This window comes from Hippopotamus amphibius, chromosome 3 (assembly GCF_030028045.1).
Source record: "Hippopotamus amphibius kiboko isolate mHipAmp2 chromosome 3, mHipAmp2.hap2, whole genome shotgun sequence".
NCBI lineage: Eukaryota > Metazoa > Chordata > Mammalia > Artiodactyla > Hippopotamidae > Hippopotamus > Hippopotamus amphibius.
This window is the reverse complement of record NC_080188.1, coordinates 167,334,691-167,347,736: the sequence shown is the minus strand read 5'-3', so window position 1 is coordinate 167,347,736 and position 13,046 is coordinate 167,334,691. Positions and strand designations below refer to the sequence as shown.

Below are 13,046 nucleotides of genomic sequence, written 5' to 3'. Positions count from 1 at the left end.
GATATTTTTGGATTTTTGAAGTATAGCCAGTAGAACTTTATGATAGATTGGATTGGGTATGTGGAATCAGGGGTAAGGGAGGAGTCAAGATGACTTAAGTTATCACATTGAGCAGCTAGTTGACTAGTTGTACCATTTACTGAGATAGGGAACACTGAGAAGGCAGCTCTATCCATGTTACATTAGAGAGATGCCTGTTTGAGGGGAAGGATCAAATAGGTAATTAGATAAGCTTGGAGCTCAGTGAAAAGGTCAGAGCTAGAGTAAAATTTATGGTAACCACAAAGAGCCCTGACTTAGACATTAGTGTTTGGCATTTAAACCCATAGGACTAGGTGAGAACAGGTTTGGCACTGAAGGAGCCACGTTACTCCTTGGAAGCCAAAGAGAAAAGCAATTCAATAAGAGGAGGGGAGTGGTCAACTCTGCTGAGTGCTACAAAGAAGTCAAGTAAGGTGATTAAAAAGTGATCAATTAGATTTGACAACATGAAAGTCATTGATGAAATTAATGAATACCATATTTCCTCATTTCTAAAACATTTTAAGTATTTTAATACCTCTGAGTTACGGGTAAGTTTACAAAAGATGGTCAGTCACCATTTAATTGGCAGTGTTTTTTTCTTAATGTTATATAAATAGTAGTTCATCTTATAATTTATGGTATCTTGGATTTGATGAAATGTGACTTCAGTAGAGTGCTAGAGATAGAAATCTGAGTGGAGTAGATTGAGAAGAGACTGATTATTCTCAGTCATATTTCTGTGAAGATCATTTTGACTTAGATATCATTTTATTAACTATGTAAAGCATGATGGGGGCGTGGGACGAGTTGGGAGATTGGGATTGACATATATACGCTATTGATACTATGTAAAAAATAGATAACTAATGAGCACTTACTGTATAGCACAGGGAACTCTACTAAGTAATCTGTGGTGACCTGAATGGAAAGGAAATCTGAAAAAGAGTGGATATGTGTATACGTATAACTGATTCACTTTGCTGTACAGCAGAAACTATCACAACATTGTCAAGCAACTATACTCCAATAAAAATTAAATAAATAAGTAAATAAAATAAAATAAAGCCTGGTTCCTCAACCCAGAACCAGTTCCTGATGGAGGTAAAGATGGAACATTATGCAGTATTGGGTTTCTTTAAACATCAAAGAACAGAACAGTAGAATAGTCCTCATTCTAAGAAAATGGGAACCAAAAAGAAAGCATTATCGTTAAGTTTCTATAGTAAGTTAAAAAATGATATTCTATACCTTCATAGTTCTCATTTCTTAGTGTACCGTGCAGAGCTAATAGTATAAAAGAACTAATAGTATAAAAGAATTTTAACAGAATAATTGCCAAATATAATTTTGTTCAACTTTTTAAACATCTGTTTCTCTTCTTTAGTTCCACCTCGTTTCTGCCTCTAAACTAGTGCTCTCTCACCTGGAATCTTTGAACCAGCAGGAATTTTTCTGATATCTACCTACAACTGCTAGATTCAGGCAAAAATCTTATTATAAGACGTACACATGAGGTTTCAACCATGTTTGATTTATTTTTCATGAACATTCTTTTTTCTTCTTGATATTCAACCTTGCCTAATTTTCCGGTTGGTTCTTTCAGTACCTGTTGAACTCAGTTCTTTATGCTCTGTCATGTTTCTTCTTGCCATCTTTTATAGTCATCTCTTTTTAGGTTTTGTCCATTTTCTATTCCTTTCTTGTACTTCTTGTTTTTTTATATTTCCAGACTCTAGCCAGTCTGGGCACTAATTTTGTTTACTCACTTTTGTGTCAGCAGATTTCTTGCCCATTCCAAATGTGCAAGTGTAAGTAAAGATGTAGATAATTGCTGTGCTTCATGAGAAGGGAATACAGGATTTTATATTTGGTTATGGAGGTGGTTTTTATATTAGGAAAAGGGTGGGACATTTTATATCCTTCTGAGTTGGGTCCTCAAGGTGTTTTTATTTTGTATTGTGAATTCTGCACATACTAGAGTGTTAGGTAGTTCTAATTCTGTAACTTTAGTCAAATCACTTGATATTTTTGTTGCTTTCATACCCTCATCTGAAAAAAATGAAACTTCATATCTGCATACTGTATTGCTGCTAGTTTATCACAAGGATAAAGTGAGACCAATGTATCAAATAACCCAGGGAATGGAGTTTATGATAAATGTAGATTGGCTTATGCTGTCGTGTGTGATATCTTTCCCTCCCTTCCTCCTCTCTCCTGCTCTCTCTTCCCTACTTTATGTACCTGTCTTGCTCATTTAGCTATGAGCTCTTTAAGGACACAGGTTTTTTTTTTTATTCATCTCTGTGTCTCTATTGCTTACCATGGTGTGTAATACAGTAATCAGATATTTGAATGATTATATCTGTAAGTAAATACTTAAATGAATGAGAATACAATGTGAAGAGCTGTGTGGGGGCTAAGAATGAAACCTTTGAGGGACTTAAGGTGGGAGAAGAAGAACCTTTGAATGAAAGACTCTGAAAAGAAATGATTGGCAAGATAAAAAGAACTAGAAAAGCCCAGTGGTCCACCATGAGATCAGCTATTTTAAATGTAGCAGAGAGATCTAGTAAAATGATGACTGGAAAATGTCCATTGTATTTGCTTATTTATAACCAGTTGTTATATTGACAACAGTTTCAGTAGAGTGGTTGTGGGTGGTGGGTTGGGGAGAGGACGGGTTATGTGGAAATCAGATCATAATGGACTAAGGAGTGAACAGGAATTGAGAAAGCAGATATGACATATGTGGACTTCTTTGAAGGAGTTTGAGAAGAAGAGACATTAGAAGGCTGTGAGAGGAGAAATCTAGAGTCAAGGGAAAGTGCTTTGGTTTTGTGTGTTGTGTTTTTTTTTTATAATAATAATTATTGTTTATTTTTTGTGGGCAACACTTTATAGGCCACAGCAAAGAAGCTTGAGAATTTGAAAGTAGTTTTTAAAAATGAGGAGATGACAGGCAGGAGGCAGAAAAGAATGAAGTAGCATGCTTAGGCAGAGACGTTATCTCTGACCCGGAGGAGGAACCCTCTTATACAATAAGGCTAGAGAAGAAAGAAAGAAAGAGTGGGTGACCTACATAATGTCAAAAGTTCCTTCCAGATCTGAACACCATGAGATCTTTTGTGTATGAAAAGGCACAAGTTGACCTTGGACTTAAGAAAGTAAGTCTCAGGAAACTCCTGAAGTCTGTCAGATATGTTGGTTTGTATTTAAGTCAAATTTGTAACTAACCGCCAGTCTTTAATGGGTTTTGTGTGTTTCTAAGAGGAAAAAAAGGTAGGTAGGTAGGTAGATAGATAGACAGACGGACAGAGATAAAATTTCATGGAGTTGCTTGCCGAATGAGTCTGAATACCCACTCAGGTGGTCTTTTTTTTAAAATGATGCCATTTCTTTTAGATGTACATCCTGGATTGCTCTAATCTTTGGGAAGTCAAAAGATGTGATTTGTAATGAATGTTACTAGTTATCCTATGAAAGGTTATCCTATCTCAGGTCTCAGAAGCATGTTATACTAGTTTACATGTGTTATAGTATGCAAACTTTACTGTTAGAGCACTTCTGACTTACCAGTTCTGACTCAGTACTAAATCTTGCTCATGTTTTCCTTTTAGTTATTACAAGAACTGTGTACAGTGTTTAATGTAGATTTACCATGCCGTGTGAAGTCTTCCCAATTGGGAATTATCAGCAATAAACAGACGCATACCAGCGCCATAGTGAAGCCACAGTCTAGCTCCTGTTCCTATATCTGCCAGCACTGCCTCGTCCACCTTGGAGACATTGGTGAGCCTTTGGTGTGAAGGAATTGATAATGCATTCATGCTTTTTTTTAGAGTAGTCATAGAAAGAAATTATTTTCCTTTAAACTGAGCATGCACACACAACTTAGATTATTATAAGAGGAAACTGGAAAATGTATGTTAAGGAACCTAGATTTTCGGATGCTTTGGGATTGGCAAAGGATCTTGAAGGAAGTAACTTTCATATTCAAATTTAAATCTTATTCAGACTTTATGCAGATGTAGGCAAATAAGAAACCAGCAAAAATGTGATGAAAGCTAAATTTTCCAAAGTGGTGCCATAATATTTTGTAAAAGTCTGTACTCTTTTGGAATTGTGGGGTTTATAAAAATTACTCATTCTGAAGCTAGATTGCCTTCTTTTCTTCCTTCCAGTGCATTAAGAGCTCATTTTTAATTGTTCACTTTTTACAGTTAAATTTGTATTTCCATTTTATATATTTTATCTGGGAATGTTATGTTACTTATTCTCATTCATTCCTTTAAGGTGACCTAAAGGGTTCTTTGTAAAACAAATTAACTATAGGATTATGTTTTGGCTGTCCTCAAATAACAAGAAGTGGAGAACATTACTGCTTTAAGTTAAAAGATTTTAGATTTCTTGATGTCATAAATCACTGACTCCATGAGAGGTCACATCACAGTAAGCACCCGTTTCTACAGGGAAATTCAGTGAGTAGTATGTTTAGATTGCTTTTGCTTTCAGTGTATTCTTGGCACACACATAAATAATATTGCAGTAGGTATGAGGCATTTTTCAAAATCACTTTATAAGATATTGAAGAAATACATAAATTTCAGATCATATTGTATAGTGTTTTTTGTTTTGTTTTGTTTTTAAGTGCCATATAACTCACCCCTTCTTGTGGGCCGGCTCCAGGTCACCAGCATAGTCCATAGTGGGAGCTGGTGATGCATGACACTGGAGGACCTGAAAATGGGGGCTAGGTAAGCTTTAAAATTGGTTACCTGCTGAATTTCCCAAGTAGGGAAGGCCGGATGGACACTTCACACATAATCCTATAGTTAATTTGTTTTAAAATATTTTCTGTCTTTAATCATCTTAATTTAATTTTAATGTTTATTAACTTTAAATTGTTAAACTATAGCAGTTTTGGAAATACTACCCTAATGGTTGTTTTATCTGTTTGTTTGCTTGTTTATAAAGTAAACTTTCCTTTTCCTTCTCTCAGCTCGATACAGAAACCAGACCAGCCAAGCAGAGTCCTACTATAGGCATGCGGCTCAGCTTGTCCCTTCTAATGGTGAGTGGGCCATGTCAACTTGTGGTCGATTATGACACTTATTCTCGATAGAAAAACAGAAAATAGTTCAAGGCTTATCTTTCAAGTGTTAAGAAACCAAAAAATGTTGAGTTTTGGTATTGATTATTATATTTTTCATTTTAACTGTATGTTCTATATAACTAGGAATAAATTTTTAAAACAATTACTGTTGTCAGTAAAGCAGTATAAATAGGATATCCCCTAATGTGATCTAAAATTGTTTCAGCAACTCTGGCTGCCTAAATTACTTATAGAATAATTTTCTTTTTAATATCATCATTTCCCTCCTAGAAAAATTCTCTCTTATTACTAAAAGATGGTGCTTTTGTCTTTTGATGGCTCCCAAAATAAGCATTAGCAATGATTCTTGAATTAAATTACTGTAGATGTTTGGCAGTATACATTCTTGTTAGGCCACGTTGAAAGTCCTTTAAATTCTAAAGGAGCTGCTTGGAAGCAGGGATTGGCAGTTGGACATGTTATTTCATGTTGTCTGTGGCTGCTTTCCCAATACAGTGGCAGAGTTGAGTAGTTGTGATAGCGACTCTTTGGCCCACAAAGCCAAAAATATTTACTGCCTAGCCCTTTCTGAAGTCTTATTTGAACTTATAGTTCTTTACCTTACTTCTGTGACTTTTTAACCTAAACATAGTATGTGCCATCGCTAAAGTGTGCTGTTTTACATTATGCCATTTTTAATGAGGTAGTCATGAGATTTACTTTATAAAATACTCCCCATTGTTAATATAAAGATTTAAAAACTGACCTTCTATATTCTGATAGCAACACTTTATGCATCTTGGGTTACATTAGAATCTTAATTTTCTCCTCTAGGTCAGCCTTACAATCAGTTGGCTATCTTAGCTTCTTCCAAAGGAGACCATCTGACCACAATTTTCTACTACTGCAGAAGCATTGCTGTGAAGTTCCCTTTCCCAGCTGCCTCTACTAATCTACAAAAAGCACTTTCTAAAGCACTGGAAAGGTAGGGTTGACTTTTCCAAGAGGACTTTGTAACCTGGTAGCCTTCACCACTCAAATTTGGGCATATAAGAAATAATGGCCAGTTACCTATGCTTCTCTTCTCTTATATGTGCTTAATTTCTAAACATATATATTACAATAGTCTTACATGTAGTCATCACTGAATTTCAACCAGTCAGCCTCTGATTTGTTCCCAGTGGAGGAGTACAGGCTGCTGAGTACTGACTCATCTGAGTGTGTTGCAGTTGAAAAGTCAGTCAGGGGCTTCCTGGGTGGCGAAGTGGTTAAGAATCCGCCTGCCTATGCAGGGGACACGGGTTCGATCCCTGCTCCAGGAAGATCCCATATGCTGTGGACCAACTAAGCCCGTGCGCCACAACAGTTGAGCCTGTGCTTTAGAGCCCATGAGCCACAACTATTGAGCCCATGTGCTGCAACTACTGAAGCTCATGCACCTAGAGCCTGTGTTCCACAACAAGAGAAGCCACGGCAATGAGGAGCCAGCGCACCACAACGAAGAGTAAACCCCACTCACCACAACTGAAGAAAGCCCGCGCGCAGCAAAAAAAAAAAAAAACCCAACACGTCCAATAAAATAAAATTAAAAAAAAAAAAAGATAAGTCAGTCAGATGCTGAATCCTCTCCTTGAGTCTCAGGTGCTCAAATAACGTGTTTTTGCAAAACGAAGTCTCCTGTCAGTCTCCTGTAAGAGGTTTTAGCCATTTTGCTGCTTACAATTGATGGAAGTTTTTCTTTCATTTCAGCCGGGATGAGGTGAAAACCAAATGGGGTGTTTCTGACTTCATCAAGGCCTTTATTAAGTTCCACGGTCATGTGTACCTGAGTAAGAGCTTGGAAAAGTTGAGCCCTCTTCGAGAGAAATTGGAAGAACAGTTTAAGGTTAGATTTTTTTTTTTTTTTAAATAGAGAATTTTTTGTCTTGTCTAAATGAGGAAGCATAAGATTTGGAGGAGGCTTACTCCCAGTTTTTATGTAATTACTTAATTGTGAACTGTTGATAAAAACTAAATTTAAAGCGTGTGAAATTCTTGCATACAGCATTCCTTCAGTTTAAACTGAGGTGCTGTCTATATAAAGAAATACAGCAGCAGTGTTTTCACTAGGTAGCTGAAAATATCATTTGGCAGAAAGTATCACAGTGGGGAAAAAAACAGTTTTTCCTCCTTCCTTCTCAGACCAAGCACCTTTCTTTTCTCAGTTTTGGAAGCCCTACATTTGATGCTTTCTATGTTTAGATATGATTCTGTTACCTACTTTATAGATGGTAATTCCGTTCTGTAAACCAAGCTCATCGTTCTTACTGTGCTTTGATCCATCAGGATTTGTGGTTGATTGAAGGAAAAAAATGAAGGTTTCATTCAACAGGAATATGTTTTACTAATTTGTATAAGGAGATAACATTACGTAACCTTTGTTCTATTCATGTATATGAAAATAATTTATATTAGTATATTAAATTAGCAGTTTAAATGTAGTATGATATGTATAATATTAGAGGAGTCAAAATTATTTGTAGTTCATTTATTCAATAAATATTTGACTAGTATGTATCAGTCACTGTTTTAGTCACTGGAATCAACAGTAAACAGGACAGTCTCAAAGAACATTATTTCTTGGTTACTTCTGAGTGTCTGTACACTTGGGGAATTGTCTGTAACTCCTTTACAGTTTTATAAGTATTATAAAAGTTTCACAGTCCAGAGATTGTGGAACTTAATTAAGAGACAGTAAATTAGCCAAATATAGTCAGTGTGAAATAGTTTTTACAGATGATCATTTTTTAGTTGATACGTTTTCTGTGTAAGAGAAATAAATAACTGTAATAGAAATAGTTGTTTTAAAATAAGCTTCTAGAATCCCATGCTATTCTCTGCTTCTCTTAGTGACCTATTTAAATTTAGCCCATGATTTATAGAGTTGGATACATGAAAGAAACAACCAACTTTTTAAAGCCCTAGACTGTTCAGCTTAGGAAGAACAAACAAGTCTACAGAGTTTCATTATAAGTTTTCATATATGTGAAGGATTATTTTAAAATAACACACCTTTGTCTTCCTGAAGTCAGAAATAAAATCTTAAAATTTGAATAGAGGTCTGTAGGGCGTTACTGAGGGGTCTGTCTCCTGAGAGCTTAAAAGTCAAATTGACAGCCATCTTTCTTGGATGATTTAGGTACAGTCCCATTAAATAGCAGGGGGTTGGGCCAGATGACCTTTTGAGATTGCTTCCAGCTCTGGTTCTTTGGAAGATGTACTCCGTAAATTGGGGGGGGGGGGGGGAGCCGGGGGGGACCTACCTCAGAGAGATCTTCTCTATGTAAGTTATTCTAGTTAGAATCTAGTTAATTTTGTATTTGATTCAACCTCAAGCATTAATACTCTCTTCAGATACATACGAGGGTGAGCCAGAAATTATCCGCACTCTGGTTGTATTAAAACTTCTGTTGGCTGCACTGTCTTATCAGCACTTTTCGTTCAAGGCTACTGTCTCCCCAGTCACTGCTGTGCAGGTATGAACGTGTTACATCAGTTCATTTGTAACTGCAGTGCGAGCAAAGATGGATGCCCCACTTGTGATTTGCACAAAAGAAGAGAGGCGTGCAGTGATTCGTTTTTGTGGTCTGAGGGTGTGCGTGTCTGCATACTTCTGCCCACACTGTCGACACTCTGCAAAAACTTCGTTTTGAGGTGTTAAAGGGTCCTCCCTATAGTCCTGATCTTGCTCCATGAGCCTAAAACATTTTTTAATGAGAGAATATGAAAGCTTGTTGACAGATGGACAGAGTGTATTGGAAAGCAAAGATATTATGTCGAAAAATGATGTATTTGTCTTTTCTGAAAGTTAAAATAAATTCTACAGCCAGAGTGCAGGTAATTTTTGACTCATCTGCATATTTCTGAATATGAAGTTCTGGTGGGTGTATGTGGGCAATTGCTAAAATACACTTTGAAGTATCATTCCAACACTCTGAAGTTAAACATAGTATGAGGCAGATCTATTTTAAACCTTACCCAGTAATCAAATGTCAGGAGAACATTGTTGGAGTGAAATTTTAGCATAGTTGAGTAAGTATTTCTAAAGCCTTTATAGATAATTAGTATTATCCACATGGAAACGTCAGTGTGTCTAACTAGCAAGTCTTTAGTTACTAAGCAGAAATGTGTACCAACTTGAGGTTCATTGAAGAACTTAAGGACTGGGATTTAGGAATTGAGATACAAGGCTTTTTATATGTGTTAAATATGTGCTGTTTCTCAGTGGTATTTAATTTAGTATATACCTCAACCGCTATTGAAAATGTCCTTGAGTAACAAAAAATCAGTTCCGGTTTGATTTTGTTTCCAGAAAACCCCTCTATTTACTAAAATACAATCCAAATGTTATGAAATTAAAACTGAGCAATTACATGTTTACTTCTGAAGGTGTGGGTTATTCCTTCACTAAGTGTTTGAGTACCTACTGTCTACTGTGCACTTTTTTAAGCCTTCATGAACACACATTATCATTTGCTAGTACTGGGCTGCACTTACGCTTTAATGTTTCTGTGCATACACTAGAAAATTTTTTTAAAAGGCCTAGGATTTGTTCAGTAGGACATTACCTTCTAAAATAAATTATACTCATAGGAAAAAATGCTTCTTGAAAAATACAAATTAATATTCTCATGTGAATATTATGCATTTGTGTAAATGGTCAGCTGATCTGTAAAGTTGGATGTAGAAATTGAAGTTTTATGGAAGAACTCTGGAGAACAGTAGCATTTTAGGACATTTGGAGTAAAGGAAAGAAAAATGGTCAGTATCTTCGGAAAAGGAGTAAGCATAGCAGGGAAGCTGAGAGAGATGATAGGGAGAATAGAATTAACGAGAAGTAGAATTGTATTTTTTCCCAATGATAATGTGAAAGGTCTTAATAGAATTATAGAACTTATGCTGGATATTTCAGGTTCTTTAACTATGTAAAAAAAAAATCTCAGAATAGGCTGGGCAAAGGCAGCTAAAAATTTCTGAGATGGTAGGATCTCTTGTCACTGCTGGTAGAACTGTAAGTAACATAATCTATTTCCCACCATAAGGCCAGTAACAGTGAATCCCCCACTTTGTCCAGAAATTTTCCCTGGGGCGGAGGGTACTTGGCTATGCTAAAGTGTAGAGCAAAGCCAGGTATCATCTCTAATAGCTATCAACTTTGTTAGGAACTTGTGCCAAGAGTTCAAAACATATATTTTGAGTCTTTTTATTTTGATTTTCACTATGTGCACCTACTTTCTAGTCATTGGTCCCAGTTTAATATTTTAGTATGTTTGCATCACTTATAAAACAGATTCTAATGGATTAAGATGTATAAATTTATTGATAGTTCCCCAAAGTGTTTTTCTCAGATCATATTAAAAAATATATAGTTTCTCAATGAAAAAAAGTATTGTAAAAACAAAGAAACAAACAAAAAAACAGCTATGTGGTGTCTGGGTTAAATCCTTTCAAGGCAAAAAGTCAACATGGGAAACATCAGACTACATCAGACTCAATTAAAATACTCATCTATAAACGTTACCCTTGTGGCTTTAAATGCAGATTGCCAGTTTAATTCTTGTGTCGAAGATGGCTACTCTTCTTGATAGTATGTTCAGTATTCCTGTCTTCTTTTACAGAGGCTGCTATTCCAAAAAGCTTTCAACTCTCAGCAGTTAGTTCACGTCACTGTCATTAACCTGTTTCAACTTCATCACCTTCGTGACTTTAGCAATGAAACGGAACAGCATAGTTATAGCCAAGATGAACAGCTGTGTTGGACACAGTTGCTGGCCCTCTTCAGTGAGTATTAAATCATTTAACTTTCTTTGCCATCTTCTTTGGAAAGCATAATCTTAGGCATTTTCATCATTATGACAAAGCATTAGTAACATGAAAAAGTGTCCTATTAATATTGAATCAGGAGGCCTAAACCATAAGTTCTGTCCTTTTATCTGCTGACACCCCCTCATCAACTGTATCTATAACATTTTTAACATGGGAAAGAAAAAGCCTTTTTGGAAAGAAGCTGGAAGATATTTAAGTGTTGAGTAGGATACAGCAAGAGGCTCATAATAATATTTTAATTTGGACTGGTACATGATTTCAAATATCTTACGCTTTCTGAACACATTTTTTTCTTTAAGTGTCTTTTCTTGGCATCCTGTGCAAGTGTCCTCTCCAGAACAAGTCTCAGGAGGAATCCTATAATGCCTATCCCCTACCTGCAGTCAAGGTCTCCATGGACTGGCTGAGACTCAGACCCAGGGTCTTTCAGGAGGCAGTGGTGGATGAAAGACAGTAGTAAGTGTCTCGGAGTTTCACATTAGCTTGTGTGCTTTGTGTGATATGCAGTTATGTATAAACTGCCTTCTAAAACAATATTGGAATAATAGAAGACTTTGTATTTTCCACCTACTCTGTAGAAATTGAACTGAAGATTTCTTTGTATGCTTTCGTTTATTTGTTTGAATTCTTCATGTGAGGCACAATCTTAAGGATTTCTGACTCCCTGTGTGTTCCCCCTGTTCCCGGTTGCCATCCTGGGGAAAAGGCATTTTTCACATTTCTAAATGAAATAGAAATAAAACCAGTTTGTTTCTTATTCGTTATAGTAGGCCCCAAGTTTCTGTTTAGGAGTTGAAGGGAAGAGATTTTTACTTCTTCCATTCTTTTCTGTACGTAGGCAGTTTGATGTTGCCTTTCAGTAACACCTGACTTAGGTTATATTTGTTTTAAGCACAGAAGATTGGGAGTTATTTTGGCTCTCATCATTTTCTCTCTAATTTCTACTCAGAATAATTCTGATAATTCTTAGGAACTATTTATTTTACAGTGACAAATGAAAGCTTTCAGTTTACCTTTGATTTTAGGAATAAATACTTCCAGTAAGATTTTGTAGTAAGTGGGAAGTTCCTCCCCTGCCTATTTTGATGGTGGGTATTAGCAGAGTCTCTGAAATTTTTGCTTTGTAGCCCAGCATCTACACATTGACCAAGGTTACAACCTAGAAAATGTCCTAGCCATGTTTAAGACCCTGTGATCCCTCTTACTTCATACTTCTCTTTCTTCTTTTCCCCTAAAACCTAATTTTAAGTGCCTTCATTTTTGACATTGTCATGAACAGAGTAGAGCAACATAGTACAGCATACTGCACATCTCCTTTTCGTGCCAGTGTAGGTGTTGGTAAGTCATACATGTTTTTAGACATTGCTTTCTTGCACAGTTTTCATTTCTTGACCAGAGGCTATACATTTTTCCTTCCCGTGTGTACTTTAGAACTTGTGTTTGGTTCAGTACGTTATATCAGTAGTGCTATGAAAGAAGCTTTGGTATTTTTGGTTTTGTTCCTATACGAAGATCTTTTAGGCCCATTCTGTGCATTCTTATCGTTGCAAAGGATATTCAACCAGAAGAAGTAGCTTTATTTACAAACATTTTTCCCTTTTCCTTGCCAACGTTTTCTCTTCCCCCTTCTTTGTCTTAGATTTTTTTGGATCTTTAGAATTATGCCCTTGCAGGTATTTCATTCTATCTTAAATCATGTTACTACTCATTTTAGGCTAGTGTGGGGTATTTCTCTGAAACTGAAGATTTTCCTTATATGTCTGATATATCAAGGTGTAATAATCTTCATTTATATCTTTTAAATGATGAAAAAAACAATTCCTCTTCTTTTTGTGAACTCAGAGTTTTATGTACTCAAATAACCTTCAGTTTCTTGCTTTTGGACCTTTACAGTTTCTACAACTTGTTTTCTTCTGTACTTTTTTTGAAAACATGTTATCTTAAGCTAATAAATACATGAAATAGTGATGTGTTTTTTTCCTTTGTAGAAAGTAAACTTAGGTAACCCACAGTGGGGTAAAGCAGTATATCATTAAGTCATTTCTCACACTCTTTTTCTGCAGTC

The 13,046-nt window shown here is 36.0% G+C and overlaps 1 protein-coding gene across 6 annotated transcripts in view; it reads left to right on the top strand.

Annotated features, from left to right (window-relative positions):
- SMG7 (SMG7 nonsense mediated mRNA decay factor) overlaps positions 1-13,046 on the top strand; it is a 71,653-nt gene that overhangs the window by 42,338 nt on the left and 16,269 nt on the right. For all 6 annotated transcript variants that reach the window (XM_057725771.1, XM_057725769.1, XM_057725770.1 and 3 more), the window contains 6 exons: positions 3,642-3,813; positions 5,024-5,095; positions 5,951-6,101; positions 6,866-7,001; positions 10,774-10,936; positions 11,281-11,437. In XM_057725771.1, the coding sequence (XP_057581754.1) occupies positions 3,642-3,813; positions 5,024-5,095; positions 5,951-6,101; positions 6,866-7,001; positions 10,774-10,936; positions 11,281-11,437 (851 nt within the window). The remainder of the gene's footprint in view (positions 1-3,641; positions 3,814-5,023; positions 5,096-5,950; positions 6,102-6,865; positions 7,002-10,773; positions 10,937-11,280; positions 11,438-13,046) is intronic.